We start from the raw sequence: 15621 nt of genomic DNA on the forward strand, positions 1-15621 counted from the left end.
TTATCTGAATGTAGGTTGGGAAAGGAGTATAATCCAACAGTAACACTGTACTTCAGTAAGCATTAGTACTTTAACCAGTATCAGTATTGCTGTAAAAGAGTCCCACTTGACTTCTTCATTGTTTTGCATTAGGAATGCATGCTCTGCCTTTGCAGGCAAGGCTTACATAAAATGATTAGCTATGAAGTGTCACCAGGGTTTTCTCCAGCTTCTGAGCTACACTTAAAAAATACATAAATACTGTCTCACTTCTGATAGTTCCTTTTAACTGAATTACAGGAGCACAATCATTTCCAGGTGGAATTGGAGCTCTGCTTCATCTAAATCTAGTGTTGTGGATACAACCTTGTTGAGTGCTAAAGTCCTCAGAAGATGATCTAATTACCAGGCAAATGGGAGAATGGTCTCTCCCCAACCTCCTCATACAGGAGTGGCTTAAAAAATGTAGAATAAGACTCAGCATGTCTTTCAAAATCAATCTTAACATTGAGCCATATAGCTCAGACATGTAAAAACTTACAGAACAGAACAAGGCAAGTTTTACAGACATTACTTAGTCACATTATACATTCTACCTTAAAATAGAAAAAGCAGTCACTTAATGGAATATATCCTCAGGACTATCATGCAGAATAGACGCTTTTGATTCATTTAACTAGTCACTAGCCACTGCTCCACAAAAATACATCTGAAAATGCATTTCCTTTCTGTGTAAGAAGGCAAACTGAAGTATAAAGTTTATGAGGATTTCTGTGTGCTCAGTAGACCTTTTATTTTTAATTTAAGAATTAAAATTGATTCTACTTGGCTACAAAGAAGGAAGTAAAGACCTATTGCTCCCCCCCACCTCCAGCCTCAGATTTTAAGTCTTACCAGAAAAGAGGCAAATACAATTAGATAACTGTAAGCATAAAAAGTTAGTTTCTGAACAAGGAAAGAGTGTAAGAATTATAGAGCAGTCTGCTCATCAATGGCATGGAAGCAAAGTAAACTTGTATCTAATAAAAATGAGAAAGTAACATGGAAACTCATGAGTGTGTCAAACTCAAAGTGGTTCACATATTGGGAAACAAGACAGTCCTAGAATTTAACTTCTGAAAATCTGGCAAATGATAAATGAAATAGACTTTGTATGAAAATATGAAATAAAAAGTCAGCAGCAGGCTCTCTGGTGAGTTAAGAAAGAAATATGTTAGCTAGTCACCCCCCATTACACAGTAATAGCCTTTTTTTCATTTGGTGGGACATATGAAAATAAAAAAATGTGTCAAAGACTGGAGCATCAACAGCAAGAAAACTTTTTATTTAAAGCTGAATTATGCTGGTATATAGTTATTGATAAGAAGCAGAACGAGGGTCAGCAGTACCAGTCACAGAAAGTGAGAACATCTGAACAGTACAATGTTCAGTCATTTTCAGAATAATATTTAGAAATGGCAGGCATTGTGGAAGAAGTTGGAAGCGGACTGAGTAGCCAAAATAGTCAGTACGATTAAAATAACATCTTCAATTGTACAAGTTTTTGGGCAAGATCCTTTTCCATGCCAAGGTGCTTAATACTTTTTTTTCCCTTCTATTTTCCATATAACACTCAAGCTCATTAAAAGCAACAGAAGAAATATAGCTCCCTGATCTGGTTTCATCAATCCACAATGCCACAGCTCACAAAAGTAATGGAGACTGGGAACTGGTGCTTTAAAATAGTCTCTTTCTCTATACACCACGCTTTTATAGTTTACATTAGCTATATAGGGATAATTTTTTTCTTTTCTTCCATAAGGTAGAATCACTTCCTGTTTTACTTGTCAAGCTTCTGGGAGACTGATGAAGAAATTTTAACCAAAATGTCTGGCAAAAGTCCAAACAGCAATCACATTCTGCCCACCCAACACTCCCTGTTATCTTAGCTAGGGCATCTTCAGATTTCTGCAACTTTTTCTACATATTGTTAAATGGTTGCCACATTTCACCTCAAGGCATAACAGCTTTCTATTGGATGCTAAACAGTCTCCTTATTTCAGTAGGTTGTGTTAATGCCTTTATACCCTTTTGCCTTTCTCTTTCTTCCCACGGGAATATTCCAAATTTTATTTTAGGAACTCTATAAAATGCATTGGCTGAGATATCTGCACACACTCCCATGTGTAAACCAGCCTCCCTTAATTCAAAAGTAGTGGAGTTATTACAAAGAACTATTCACACAACTTAACTTTTTTACAGATCAAAGCAGCAAACAATTTAGAGGCTATAGAAACAATCTTGTCCTTTTTTTGGCCAGTCACAGTTGTGTTGGCGTATGTCAACAGAAACATCACCAGCCTAGTAAAAGGGTAGTTGGTCCATTTTATCTCTTACACCTCCCTTCATGTCCCTCCCTGCCCCTGGGCAGACAGTGATCTGACCTGTTCCCCCATGCCATGTTTCTGCCCATTCCAGCTTTCCTAAAATCCAAACAGAGTTTTCTTCCTTGAGAAGCAGAAGCTTTCAAGCAGTACCATTAGTCATCAGCCACCACCCCTGGAACAGGCCTGTGATTTAAGCACAAAGATTTAGAGCACACTGCTTTACTGACATTGCAACAGAATGATGGACTTCTGCTTCTGAGGGAAGGCAAATTGTGTGTTTCTTGCTGGAGGCATTACTGACTTCTTCACCAAAAGATCCATTCCGGACTCATTTTCAACTGACAATAAAAAGAAGAGAACTTAACAGCCCTCTTCCTTTTCGTCCACCATGTACTTTATCACAGTCAAGTCATCGATTCAATTATTATGCTCTGGGTTTACAGCCTTCTGTATATTTGTCCATTTGTCTCCTTGAAGACATTATTACTGTTTCCAACTCTGAAACGTGTAACACTCCCGAGTTGCTCTAAGTGCCTTGGCAAGCTGACCTGTCTGTTAACAAAATGCTAGAATTTACTGACAACCTCCCTCAGGATTCCTCAAAATCCTGTAATCTGTGATAATATCATATCTATTCCAGCTGAAGTCTAAGAGAGTTGTGTCCATCAATTTTAAAAGCACTTTTAAACCTAGTAAGAATCATCCTTATAAATTGCATCTTTTATTCTGCAGAGTTTTCTGGACTCCTCAAGTATCTTCAAAGCTTCCATCCAGACTCTTAATGGAAATGAATATTGTTGTAGCTTTCCATAACAACACACATTCACAAAACATATGGCATAACATGAACTTATCAGGGAATCCTCCATTATGGAAACATTGTCATCCAATGACTCAGTGTTATTTTTAAAGCAAAAGAGCTCTTTGATGCTGATAATATGATTTCTGCACATTTTTAGCTACAATATTGACACTTTCACTTCACATAAATCAAGCTATTAATTGCAATCTGAGTAGAGCTAAGATTATCTTAGAGATGCCAAGGTTTTGGAGAGAAGCAGCCTTATACAAACCACATTGAACACGTATTGAAGTATTCAGTTGTGCACAAGTCCATATATCCTTTGAGCAGAGCTTGTTTCACAGTAACAAACAGCCTCAATTAATAAATAGGAATGGATTTTCTAATAGTACATCAGACCTCCCATAAGACTCCTTTTTATATATATTCAGGTACATAAAACACAGGTATTTGTCTTTTCCACAGTGTGGTGCCTATTGATAAAGACAAACTCTCAGCTTTTGTTCAATAGTATACTGCCTACACAACTACTTGATCATTAGGACATAAAAACTACACTTTCAGATTTCAGAGTTGTCTGGAAAAATCAGAAAGTTCACAATAGATGAAAACCAGAATAGAAAAAAAGAGTGGCACCAATCAGGCATTTTCATTCCCAATTAGTTCCGTCTTCATTCCTTTCAAGCAGTTTATTCACAGGCTATACCACACCCTCTAAACTGGATGCCTGCAATTAATTTTACATTCACATCTAAATGGTAAACGACTGTATTGGTTTTGCATGGCAAGGTTTTGATAGCAGGAGGCTGCAGGTCTGGCTTGTGTGAGAAACTGCCAGAACTTCCCCCCATGTGTGACACAGCCAATGCCAGCTGGCTCCAGGATGGACACACACCTGGTCAAGGCTGAGCCCATCATGGGTGGTGGTTGTGCCTCTGGGATAACAAACTTTAGAAGGGGAAAAAAAGCCTGATTAACAATCTGGGAGAGAGGAGTGAGCAGATGTGGGAGGAACAGCCCTGCAGACACCAAGGTCAGTGAAGAAGGAAGAGAGGAGGTTTTCCAGATACTGGTACAGAGGTTCCCCTGCAGCCCCTGGATGAACCTGTGCCAGACCTCGTGGATGCTTGAAGGATGCTGTGACCCTGTGGGAAGCCTGCACTGGAGCAGGCTCCCGATTGGACTTGTGGATAGAGGAACCCACACTGGAGCAGGTTTGCTGGCAGGGTTTGTCACCCCATGGGGAACCCACACCGGAGCAGCCTGTTCCTGAAGGACTGCATCCCACGGAAGGGACCCACAATAGAGCAGTTAATGAAGAACTGCAGCATGTGGGAAGGGTCCATTTTGGAGAAATCCATGAAGAACTGTCTTCCATGGGAGGGAACCCACAATGGAGCAGGGGAAATGTATGAGAGTCCTCTGCCTAAGAAGGAAAGAGCAGCAGAGACAAAATGTGATGAACTGACCATAGCCCCCATACTCCTGATCCTTGCACCACTAGTAGGAGCTCTTAAAGAATTGAGAATACAGTTCAACCTAAAAAGGGAGGTCTTGGGGTAAACACTTTCAAGGTTTGGTTTTACTTCTCATTATCCTACTCTGATTTGATTGTTAGCTAATTCAATTAATGTACCCAAGTCAAATCTGTTTTGCCTATGACAGTAGCTGGTGAATGATTTTCTCCTGTCCTATCATTGACCCATGAGCTGCTCATTGTAGTTTCTCTTCCCTGTCCAGCTGAGGAGGGGAGTGATAAAGCAGCTTTGGTGGGCAACCAGGATAAAAGCCCCACAATGACATATTTTAGCATCTTTTCTAGGAAAACTCCTTTGAATTGTATTACCAGATGCTTATGTAGCAGGTGGTTTTTGCCATATTCTAGGCAAAGGGAATTGCACAGAAATGAGCTGCTCTTCCAGAAGATCCTCCCTCTCAAGGAGCAGGAAACCATACTTCCAGAGGAGGCACTTGCCTGCATACTACATGTTCACTGCTTCTTACTTGAAGCTTATGGGTTTTTTGTAATTGAATCCACTTCTGTTTATGATAAGTGCAGGCTCATGCTCTCTGAGTTCCTCTTTACTGGATGGAGAATTGCCTTGGAAGAACCATTTACTCTGTCCAAGAAACTGATGACAAATTTTGAATCTCAGTTTAGGGCCACTGTCAAGGTTATGATTTTCCACCACTGAGCACTGAAACAAACACAAAATTTTGTGCTTCCACAAGTAATCTTGGCTTGCACTTTTTCCCATTCATAGCTTCAGCTTAGGTTTGCACATGATTGATTTCATTCTGTTTCAGGCCAATATAAATGGGCAGCTCCTTCCCATTAAAGGAAATGTAGCCATGCCACATATTAGATAAGGAAAATAATACCTTCCCATCAGCATGTCCAAAGCAGCCACAGATATCACAAAACCATAGCCTAGAAATGTGAGTCTGTGCTGCAGATATGGATGAGTCATATAGGGACACATAAGGACATATGGACATTGTTCAATAAGCTCCTGCATATACAGAGCTGAAGAGTTCTCAACCAGGAGACATTATGCTTTAATAAAGTGTATGCAGAATCAGTATGAAACATTTTTGGTACATATTCAACAAGGACATAAAAATACTAATTATTGTTCAAATAAAAAATTGTTCCCTCTGAGACTGAGGTTAACAACAAAAGAAAGGGATAGTCTCAATGTCCAAGACATATGCCTGAACACACCAGAGATGCTTTTAAAAGATATCTTACAGTGAACACCAAGTAAGATAACTTGAGTGACATAACATAAATTAACTCAATAGCGAACAATTAAGCATCAGACAAAATAATAATTTCTTATTTAAACATAAAAATCTCTATAGTTCTGCAAAGAAGTATTCAGATTTGTCACAGAAACACTAACTCTTAATATCATTTGCTCTTGGCAGCATTTGTTCAGAATTTTATATTTTAATTTGTTCATGCAGTTTTATATTTTTTTTCCTAATTATTCTGCAGTGTTTCAATAGATTTATTACAGCTCTTATTAAATGCAGACAAACATGAAAAAACACCCAAATATACACATTATAAGTTCTTTTATTTAAAAGATGCTGAAATATTTGTATGTATATTTTAAAAAACAACATCTGCTTTCACATATAGGGTTTGGGTACTTCTTTCCTGTTTAAAATAAATAGTTGGAAATTAAACTTAAAAACTTATGCATAATAATCACAAATCAAACAGAAAAAAATCCATTCTGTGTCATCCTGGAAATCTGAGTTAGTCAAAATTACAAAAGGCACATCACAGGCACTTTTATGCTAACCCAAAAAAGAGGCTGGCACTAAATACTCTGGGTTTGTTCACTGTAGTTTACAGTATGTAGAACTGGTCTGCTAAGGAAAACAAACATGATGACTGTATTTAAACAGAGATTACAATGTATTTTCAGTGGCTACTTCATAATATTGTCAATGTTAATGCAGAAGTTCCAGAGACATAGGCAGTTGCAAGCCTGAGAGAAATATTTTTAAAAAATTTGTACAGTATCTAGGAACTCATCTTTTGTCTATGAAATACTACAGAATATACATATTCAGACCTATAATTCATTTTGTGGGAGATCTTCACTAGGCAAGTAATAGCCTGTGATTTTAAAAAAAAATGTCTGAAGGGATAATAAGCCATTTTACTGCATAAATTCATTTATACACTTTTCCTTTTTATGATAGTTTAACAAAAGACACAATATTTTGAAAGTCATTCCTTCACTCTTTATATTTTCTTTTCTTGTATATTTGTCCTGTCTTTGCTGCTGTTTGACAGTGCTCCAAAAGAGTGGAATCCAGCTTAAAAGAATACATGTATCTTCTCTAGCTCCAAATACCCAGAACAAATGGAAAAGCTGAAGAGATTTTTGTGAATTTTACTCAGCTGTTAGCTTCAAAAAGGACTGCCAGAAGACACAGGTGCATCTGTTATCTTCAGGTAACTTCTTGCAATAAATGATTTTGAAATTGCTTTTCATATATATATAGAGACACATAAAATAATTAAAAGTTATCGATATTAAAACCCACCAAATATCAAGGGACACTAGTTTGGACCAAGTGTAGACCTGACAGACAGTAGTAATTTTATATTTTGTTTTTCAGGTCCCTTTTGATACTCATATACTGAGGTACTATACTATTATGAATACTGTATTTATTCATTATTATATTTTCTGAGCAACTCATAGTCTGTATTTCTAAACCTGTTGTCTTTAGCAAGTTTCCTGCACTGTATTAAGAGACTAAATGACAGAGAACTTGACAAGCTGTTCTGTGAGAAACCTTGGGTTTTCATTCTTTTCTGAAAGCAAAATAACTGCAAATGAGTTTTCCCTTTAGAGACACCACTAGGGATTCCTACTGAAATGACAGAAGGGAGGGTTTTTTTTGTTTTTGTTTTTTTTCTTAAACAGTGGCTTCCCTCATCTTAACCAAAGCAAACAGTGTGCTGAAAACTACCAGGGGTACTGGGTGCAGCTCCAAAAACTATGAAGAGCTATTTGCAACAAAATTTTGAAACAGCTCAGCAGCTCTTAATCACAATCTTCCTTCAATTTCACACAACTGTAAAAGTAAAAATAAAACCACGATCTGTTTAACTCTGAAAACGGTTGTTTACAGTCTGTGGCCTTATGAATAGTGTCTTGATAGGGCAAGTAAAATGCCTGGTTTCCCAAAAAAAGGAAGTAAGAGAAAATGTGCTCAACAGCCCCATATATCATCATAAGAATTCAATATCCAGGACATTTTCTGTTCACTGTGCTTGAATTCAGAGAAAGATGAGATAAGGTTAGAAAAACACAGCAGAGATTACTTGTCACTTTAAAGCATCTCTCTGTGTTAACTGTTTTGTGCTGTAGGCTCTGAAATACCAACAGAGCCTCTGAGACTGTGCTGAGAAGTAGCAGCTGAACAGTTCTGTGATAAAGTACATGATAACTCAAGTGGGTGCTAGCTACAAGTGTTTGCAAGTATTAAGAATAATACACAAAATAAAGCCCAGCCATTGCAAAAGCAAAGGGCTGACAGCTCAGGTGGGTGTACAGCCATACAGATTGAGTGTTTAATAAGGTAACACAGCTTTCCGTGCAGTGTAATGGAGCTGAAGAGAAAGTGGCAAAACAATGCTCAGAGCAAAAGCAAACTGAAAAAAATTAATCTTTTCTAGTAGCAAACTCCTCTCTCCCTTCTTACTGCTTTTCTCATGGCTCCAGGGTAAGTATCAAGTGCCTCAGTCAATCCTATTACCTTGATCTGACAAATCCTTAGGATGGGTGAGGGATTACAAGCCTGGGAAGGTACAAATCAGGGCTGAAAAGCTGTGTTCTCCAGCAAACCCGGGAGCTGCCATCAACCAGCAAGAAACAGTCTATCCACTTTGGTCCTTCAGAGTTTACAGGCTCAAACTTCCTAAGATTTTACTCTCTCTAGTCCACCAAAAAATGTCACTGCAATTGTTCAGGTGAAATGAGAGATGAGCCAAAGACAACCTAGTAGCTAGGCTCAATAGCCTGCGAAATTTATAAGCTGGCCGTAGTGAGCATCTTAAACTCAGCAGAGCTATGTAGCTATGTAGCACAGTCTGCTGCTGCTCTCCTCTTCCGGGCTCCTCTAGCAACATAAATCACACTGAAAGATCTTTACAGGGTCAAAACAGAATTGAAAAGTGATTTCAAATATTATGTTACTAAGCAGTAGCACACCAATGGAAAATAAAATGTAATTTATGTCTCAGCACTGATACAGAGTCTGCTAAGCTAGTCCCAGAGAGTACTTCCAGTGCACCAGGCAGAACCGAGTTTATTACAGATTATTAGCAACTAAGCAGATTTCCTTTGTGCTTTTTACAGCCTAAGCATCATCCAGTGCAGATGCATACCAACTAAAATTTTGGCTTGTCAACACTGCAGTACTGTAATATAATTGGGAGAGGGTAAATACATTCTCAGAAAGCGTGGGTGACGATGAGATAATTTTTGGTTACCTAATTTAAAAAAAAAAATTGGATTTTTAAAAGCTATCATGATGGGGTATCAAGAGTTAAACTGTAACTTCTAGATCATTACATTAAAGCTGCCTGTTAAGATACATTTCCAAATGCTTCATGAAAACATAAAGCAAAGCACCAGTAGAAAGCAGTGGTCCATTTAACTCCTCACCACATATCCAACAGTGGAAACATATATATGAAAGGAGAAAACTTTGGCACTTTCTAAGGTCAATTTTTTCCTTCTAATTCCTCCAGCATTCAGTTGAAGAGCCTGGCCTCTGCTGAACAAGCTGCCACTGTTCTACTGTGTAGATAACAGGGAACTCTGCAGTTATTTCCAGTTCAAATACAAGTTTTATTGTAACATAGAATTAAAATGTTTTGAATTTTTCTAGACAACTGCCACATAAAGGTCCACCCCAAAATAAAGCATAACTAGTTTTGTCATTTTGCCATTACCCCATTAAGATACATGAAATATCAGTTTTCAATTAGTGCCCTTTTATTATTCCCTTTTTGGCTCACAAGCTGCACTATTTTGGATGCAGCGTGATCTTATGCCCAGGCAACAGCACAATTTAGTATCACTATTCAAGCTCTCTTCAGATCTTGCCAACTTTTTCCAAGAAAAGTACAGAAAAACTAGGATCTGTAATTCTAGTATTTGCTGAACAAGAAGAAGCAAGCCAGAAAAAAAAGGCGAAAACAACTACAAGGCTGGCAAACCATTATAAAACATCGGGGAAAAGCTTGGGCAAACTTTGTTTCTGCTTCATGGATTCACTTACTGAGATCCAAACAAGGTTTAAAGGGATAAAAATAAATAAAATAGTATTTTACTGGACAGTGTTTGCCCTCTAGGACAAACTCTTGGTGATATCGACTGTCTGCCAAGGAGAGTGACAGTTGGAGTCAGAGAATTTTATCAAAAAAGCTATTTTCCTTTCCTCCCACTTGGCAAAATAGAATATTATCTTAAGAGAACAGGTTTCTGAACTTGGGCTTTTCAAAAACTGCAAAGTGTGTTGCTGTGAAAAACAGGACCACAGATCCTGTCAGATGTCAGATGGTCAACTTTGGCACGCAGGCAGGAAAACCATGAACTGTGCAGGCCAGTGCTCAGTAAATGAGCTTAGCAAAGCACTATTTGCTTTCATCTGCTCCACAGAAATCTGGGGTTGAAAGGCCATGGCCAGAGGGTCTCCATGGCATGCATGGGGATGTCCCACCCTATGGCTGACATAACCCTATGCTTCCAGGACCTGCACCATGTGCTTCTAGGGCAATGGTTTCTTCACAGAGACAGTCTCACAGAGCTAAAATTACCCAGGAGCAATCAAGCACAATTGTGCAGAGTCAGCCAAGGAAAAAAGGAATAGTCTGATATTTTGTGTACTCTGAGGTAAAAATACCAGTTGACAGACACTGATCACTTCCTACCTCTACCCCACACACAAATCAAAGGGAATCCCAAATACACAACATGGGACTGGGTATGCACAGAAACAATACAGGACATACAGCCTCAGCATACAGGAAGAGACTCCTATTTAACCTGTCATGGGTAAAGCAGGGAAGACTTTACCACAGATTAGTGGTTATGTAAGAGACAAGGAATACATCCTCTTGGATTAGACAACCAAAATGTTCACTTCTTAATAGGAAACACAGACTACTCAACTGCGTGGAAAACTACTGCTGGCTAGTCCTTGAAATTTATATTACTGCTATCTATTGGCATCCAGGAGATTCTTCAATTTTATGACCTGTGAATGTACAACCCAATAACATTTCTGGCCTTGGGTATTAAAATAACATTGAAGCGATCAGTGGCTGCTGCTGTACCCAAGTGATCACCATGTACTGATTCCCTGTTTCCAAGCACACGAAATGCAAAGTGAGAAACAATGTAGGTACCTATTTCCTAAAACAGGAGTTTTCAGCAGCTGTACGTCAATGTAACTCTGTTGAAGTCGATTACTTGATTTTGTTTTACAACTTTTTTTTTGGCTTCAAAATCTACAAAAAGACTATTTCTCAGTAAACATAACTCAGGAACACTAATTAGATGTGCCTTAAGTACAAACAGGAAATATGGACAAATATAAGAAACCTGATTTCATGTTAGAAACTTTAAGGACACTCAGTCCCACTAAGATGATGATTCTTTTATAGCTGTCAGAAGAAACACAGACTCAGTACACTTCCTGCTCAACAGCTGGTTACTTTAGATTTGCATCAATACTCAACCGACAGACTGTGTAACTACAAGGGAATACAGAAGCATCATAAAAAGGTTGAGTTGTTATGTCATATCATCATGAATTCAGTTGTGTCTATTGTATTTGTAAAAATCATACTCTCAAACCACATGATAAAAGAAATGAAAATCGCACTTTAACATTCCTGCAGCATTCCCTTTGGAAAATTTCTATGATTGCTGAGAACTTCCAAAGTAATGTACAGAAGAATGTTTTCACCACTGGAAATCTTTAATTTTTTGCTGAGATTTTTTTAAGCCCACAAGGTTTTAAAAAAATTATTCTAGCTACTGCAGCCTAAGTTTGATGAAATTTCTTTGAATTTTAAACCGTAATGAACTGTTTAAAAATCCAGTGGTATTTTCCACCTTGGTCTACATTCTAATATAATGGAGAGTCATGCAACTACAGAAAACAAACCCTCTGAAAGGGTTTATGGCCCCTAGGGATCTCTCTTTTTCCAAAAGTAACACCTTTATACTGAAACAGAAGCTGCTCCTTACCTGAAAAGAGTTCATGCATCGAAGTGAAGGTGGCAGAGATTTGGTACTCGAACCCAGTATCAGCAATAATTCCAAACATGTTTCTGATGGAAACTTTAAAGGATGAACTCCCATATCATTTTCCCATGCATCAGCAAGCCTGTAGAGTTAAAAAAAGTCTTCATTTTCTTAAAATATATCTAAACCATAAGTTTAAACTAAGTATTAAAACTGTAATAAAAACTGTGATAAAAAATTCCCTTCATATTTTCCCTGTAAAAGTCACAGATCAGTGTGTTTTACCAGAAAAATGGTATATTTACATAAAGTACATTCTTAACCATACCACCAATATTTTTCAAAAAGATACATAATGTGAAAGGAAAACTTAGCATATTTTAGAAAAAATCACTCATGTTTCCAATTCAAAGCTTCATTACTTCTGAACAAAACTTCATCCGTCACTGGTAATTTCACATTATATAATGATATTACTCATAGAGTATTCTTCGCAGTACATAATGCCTCCATTTCTAATTTTGTTTCTAGAAAGAAAGATTCCATCCAATTATGAAAAGACAGGAGGTCAGGCATCATTTTAAACTGATGTTCATGATGCTCACTGGAAACTTACTAACAGTCTATACCAAGCAAAACTCAATCCCAGTTCATTTTAAACATTTGGATGTATTAAAAGAGTTAAGATTTCTATGAGTTACTCATAGAAACAACATTCCAGAAGCATATTCCTACAAACTGTTCCCACTATCCAATGTTAAGGAACAAGATTAGTTCAACAAGATTTACTCAAAACACAAGAGTATTCTGCTTGCTATAGTTCAGGCTTATTTCTTCCATAATACACAAACTGAGAGACTGAGCAGTGATCCAGTTACTTTAATAACTTTGTCTGGGTAGGTTATATCATGTGCTCCTAGGTAAGATGAATGCCATTTATTCTCAGCAGACCTAAGTGCAACACTTTGGAAGACAATGCTTGATACCCTTCCCTGTCCAAGACTTCAAAATTTTAATAAATAATCTTAGCATTGGCTTTCACGTTTAAATTCCTCCAGCTCTTCTGACTGAACCACTGCCTGTGAACATATCAGTTTGTTTTAATGTACTTTCTGGAAATAGCTGTGTTTGTTTCAGACACTTGGGACATCAGCATTCAGCATGGTAAAAACTGAGCAAATAAGAATCTGTGTCATCCTGGGTGGTTCTCATTCTCTCAGGTCTCCCAAACCCAATGATTCTGTGTAAAGTCTTGCTTCTTACACACACAGGCTTGCATATACACTTTTTATACACAGCACCTTCTGAGTTCTTCTAGAAGATGTCCTACTTAACATAATTTACATATCTTTATTCGAACAGTGGGTGTACTTTCACTTTCTTACCTCCTTTTGTCTGAAATTGGTGACTTGAATTTCAACTCTTTGCTTTTTTCTTTTCTAATATTTACATTTTTTCTCCTTCCTAATTTATCTGTGTATATAAGAATCCAACTCTGCTTTGATACATGGAAGCAAGACCTATAATACACAGAATGTCAGAGGGACTTTCACTTCCCTAAAAATAAGTGGGTTTTTTTCTTTTTTTCTCGTCCCCACAATAAGAGAATAATTTCACATCTAGATTAACAAATACATAATTTCCTTTCTCAAACCTCATCAGAACGAGCCATCTTGACAAAAGAAGGTCTAAGCTTTACATGGTAAAGAGGAGGAAGACAGCCCCTGGTTCTTCTAATGGCAATGCATTATTTAACATTTCCAACATGTCTGAGACCATACCAAAGGGCACAGGCCAAAACTTCCCACACATTATCAGCCTTTATAACATGTAGTATCTCACTGGACACTTCACGGATCTGGAAAAGTTGTAAAAGCTACTATTAAAACCCTAACTGCCCACTAGGACAGGAAGGTTGGATGTTTAGAAGAGGCTCTGAAGTATTTTCATTATTGGAAGGTACAAGCCTTCAGTTAAGTCACAAATACTATGTCTCTGTTGAATGGAAACAGGATTCTTTTATAAGACTACAGACTACAAAAGTGGCCATGCCCAGAAAAGGCAGCCCTGACTGGTTCAGAGTTCCAGACTGGATGGGGCACTGAGCAACCTGGTCTAGTGGAAGGTGTCCCTCCCCACAGCAGGGGGATTGGAACTAGATGATCTTTAAGGTCCCTTCCAACCCAAACCATTCTATGATTCTATAAATGTTCCAGGAGGAACACTTAAAGTTAGATGATGAGCACTAAGTAATCAGTAACCAAGGAGTCTTGTTAACTGTAATCCAGAATGGAGTTTTACATTTCCTTATCACTTGGTAACTTCATTTCCCCACATAATTAGAAATTTACCTTTATAGATGTTCCTTACTCAATCTTTTCTCTACATTTTCTACAATCTGGTGATGCAAGAAAATTTAGGAGAAGCTAGCAAAATAGGGGCTTTCTTTTTCAGAAATCAGCAAGTCTAAACAAAGCACTGTGCAGGCACCTTCAAACAGCTAGAGAGTTTGGAGACTGAAGGTGGTATGCTAAGGTTGGAAGGTGTTTCCACAGATCAGCACCCTTTCATCAAAAAACTTTTCAGAACTCCAAGCAATATTCAAAACATCACAACTTACATCAGTACCCTGATTCTACTCTTGTGTTTTGATATAAGGATTTTTTGGAGATGCCGCCTCATTTTAAAGTCCAACTACTACAGCCCTAACACCAAACTGGGGATTTTTCTTTTGTGGCTGTTGATTTGTCTGAGGGAAAGAAGGTTTGCATAAAGACATTTAGCCTAATTATATTGCAATTCTTGCTTATTAATTGCTCAGTTATTAGTATTTCCTGAAATTATTCCACTGTATTCCCCTATTACAAACAAAACATATATATCCCAGCATTTACAGCTCCAGGAACACACATGTTAGGAATTAGTCATTGTGACTTGCCCTTTCATAGCATTTAACACAAATGGTTGTGGGAAGTCACTGCTTTATTAGATCATTTCTCTTTGTTCTTCTTTATCCCGGTTGCTTTTAGAAGTATTTTCCCAAAATCTTTATTGTAGAGAAAAGCATCTATGCATAAAACAAAAGCAAAACAAACCACAAAGAATCCACTGTTTTTCACCTTAATTTCATGGCATTTCTATATAAGGGGAGTTGTCTCACTTCCAGTACAGGAGAGGAGACTGTTTGCTTTCTGTTTACTGGAAGAGGTAGATTGGCTGATAATGCTCCTTAGGAGAGTGAACAGCCACAGAGGACAACTCAGCCTATCAGCTCCCAGCACAATTCCCAGACATCACAGCACAGCTTGCTAAACTGGCTGAAAGGAATAAGGGGGAGATAAGACATAAGCTTGAGGAAAGTGAGGTTGACGACAGAAATAATGCTGATCTTCCTTCAGCAAATGAATTCAGCTTTTCTATACTGCAAAGAAGTCTTGAGATTCTGGACTTCACAGTCTGACATTAAAAAAAAATAAATCCTCACTATTAAACAAAATTCATAAATTCTAAACAAATTCCCTAAGTAATTGTGGGGTGCAAGACCAATTTTATGACATGTAACATCCCACCACTACCTATTGGCCTTGCCAGTATTTGAGGGAAGTGTGAGTCAGCTTTAGAAAGCAGGCTTTAAAAGAGTTAAGATGCAGGAAAACATACTCAGGAAAATGGTCCAAACTCA

The 15621-nt window shown here is 37.8% G+C and overlaps 1 protein-coding gene across 3 annotated transcripts in view; it reads right to left on the reverse strand.

The window, feature by feature from the left end:
- The window catches only part of UBE3D (ubiquitin protein ligase E3D), a 91686-nt gene that overhangs the window by 33802 nt on the left and 42263 nt on the right, over nucleotides 1-15621 (reverse strand). Inside the window, exons 9-10 of one of the 3 annotated variants that reach the window (XM_062488612.1) lie at nucleotides 11943-12081; nucleotides 11417-11443 (exon numbers count right to left, since the gene is read on the reverse strand). In XM_062488612.1, the coding sequence (XP_062344596.1) occupies nucleotides 11417-11443; nucleotides 11943-12081 (166 nt within the window). Of the gene's footprint in view, nucleotides 1-11416; nucleotides 11444-11941; nucleotides 12082-15621 lie in introns of those variants that run through there. The other 2 variants (XM_062488609.1, XM_062488610.1) reach the window with 2 other exon arrangements.

The sequence above is a fragment of the Cinclus cinclus genome, chromosome 3 (genome assembly GCF_963662255.1).
Source record: "Cinclus cinclus chromosome 3, bCinCin1.1, whole genome shotgun sequence".
NCBI lineage: Eukaryota > Metazoa > Chordata > Aves > Passeriformes > Cinclidae > Cinclus > Cinclus cinclus.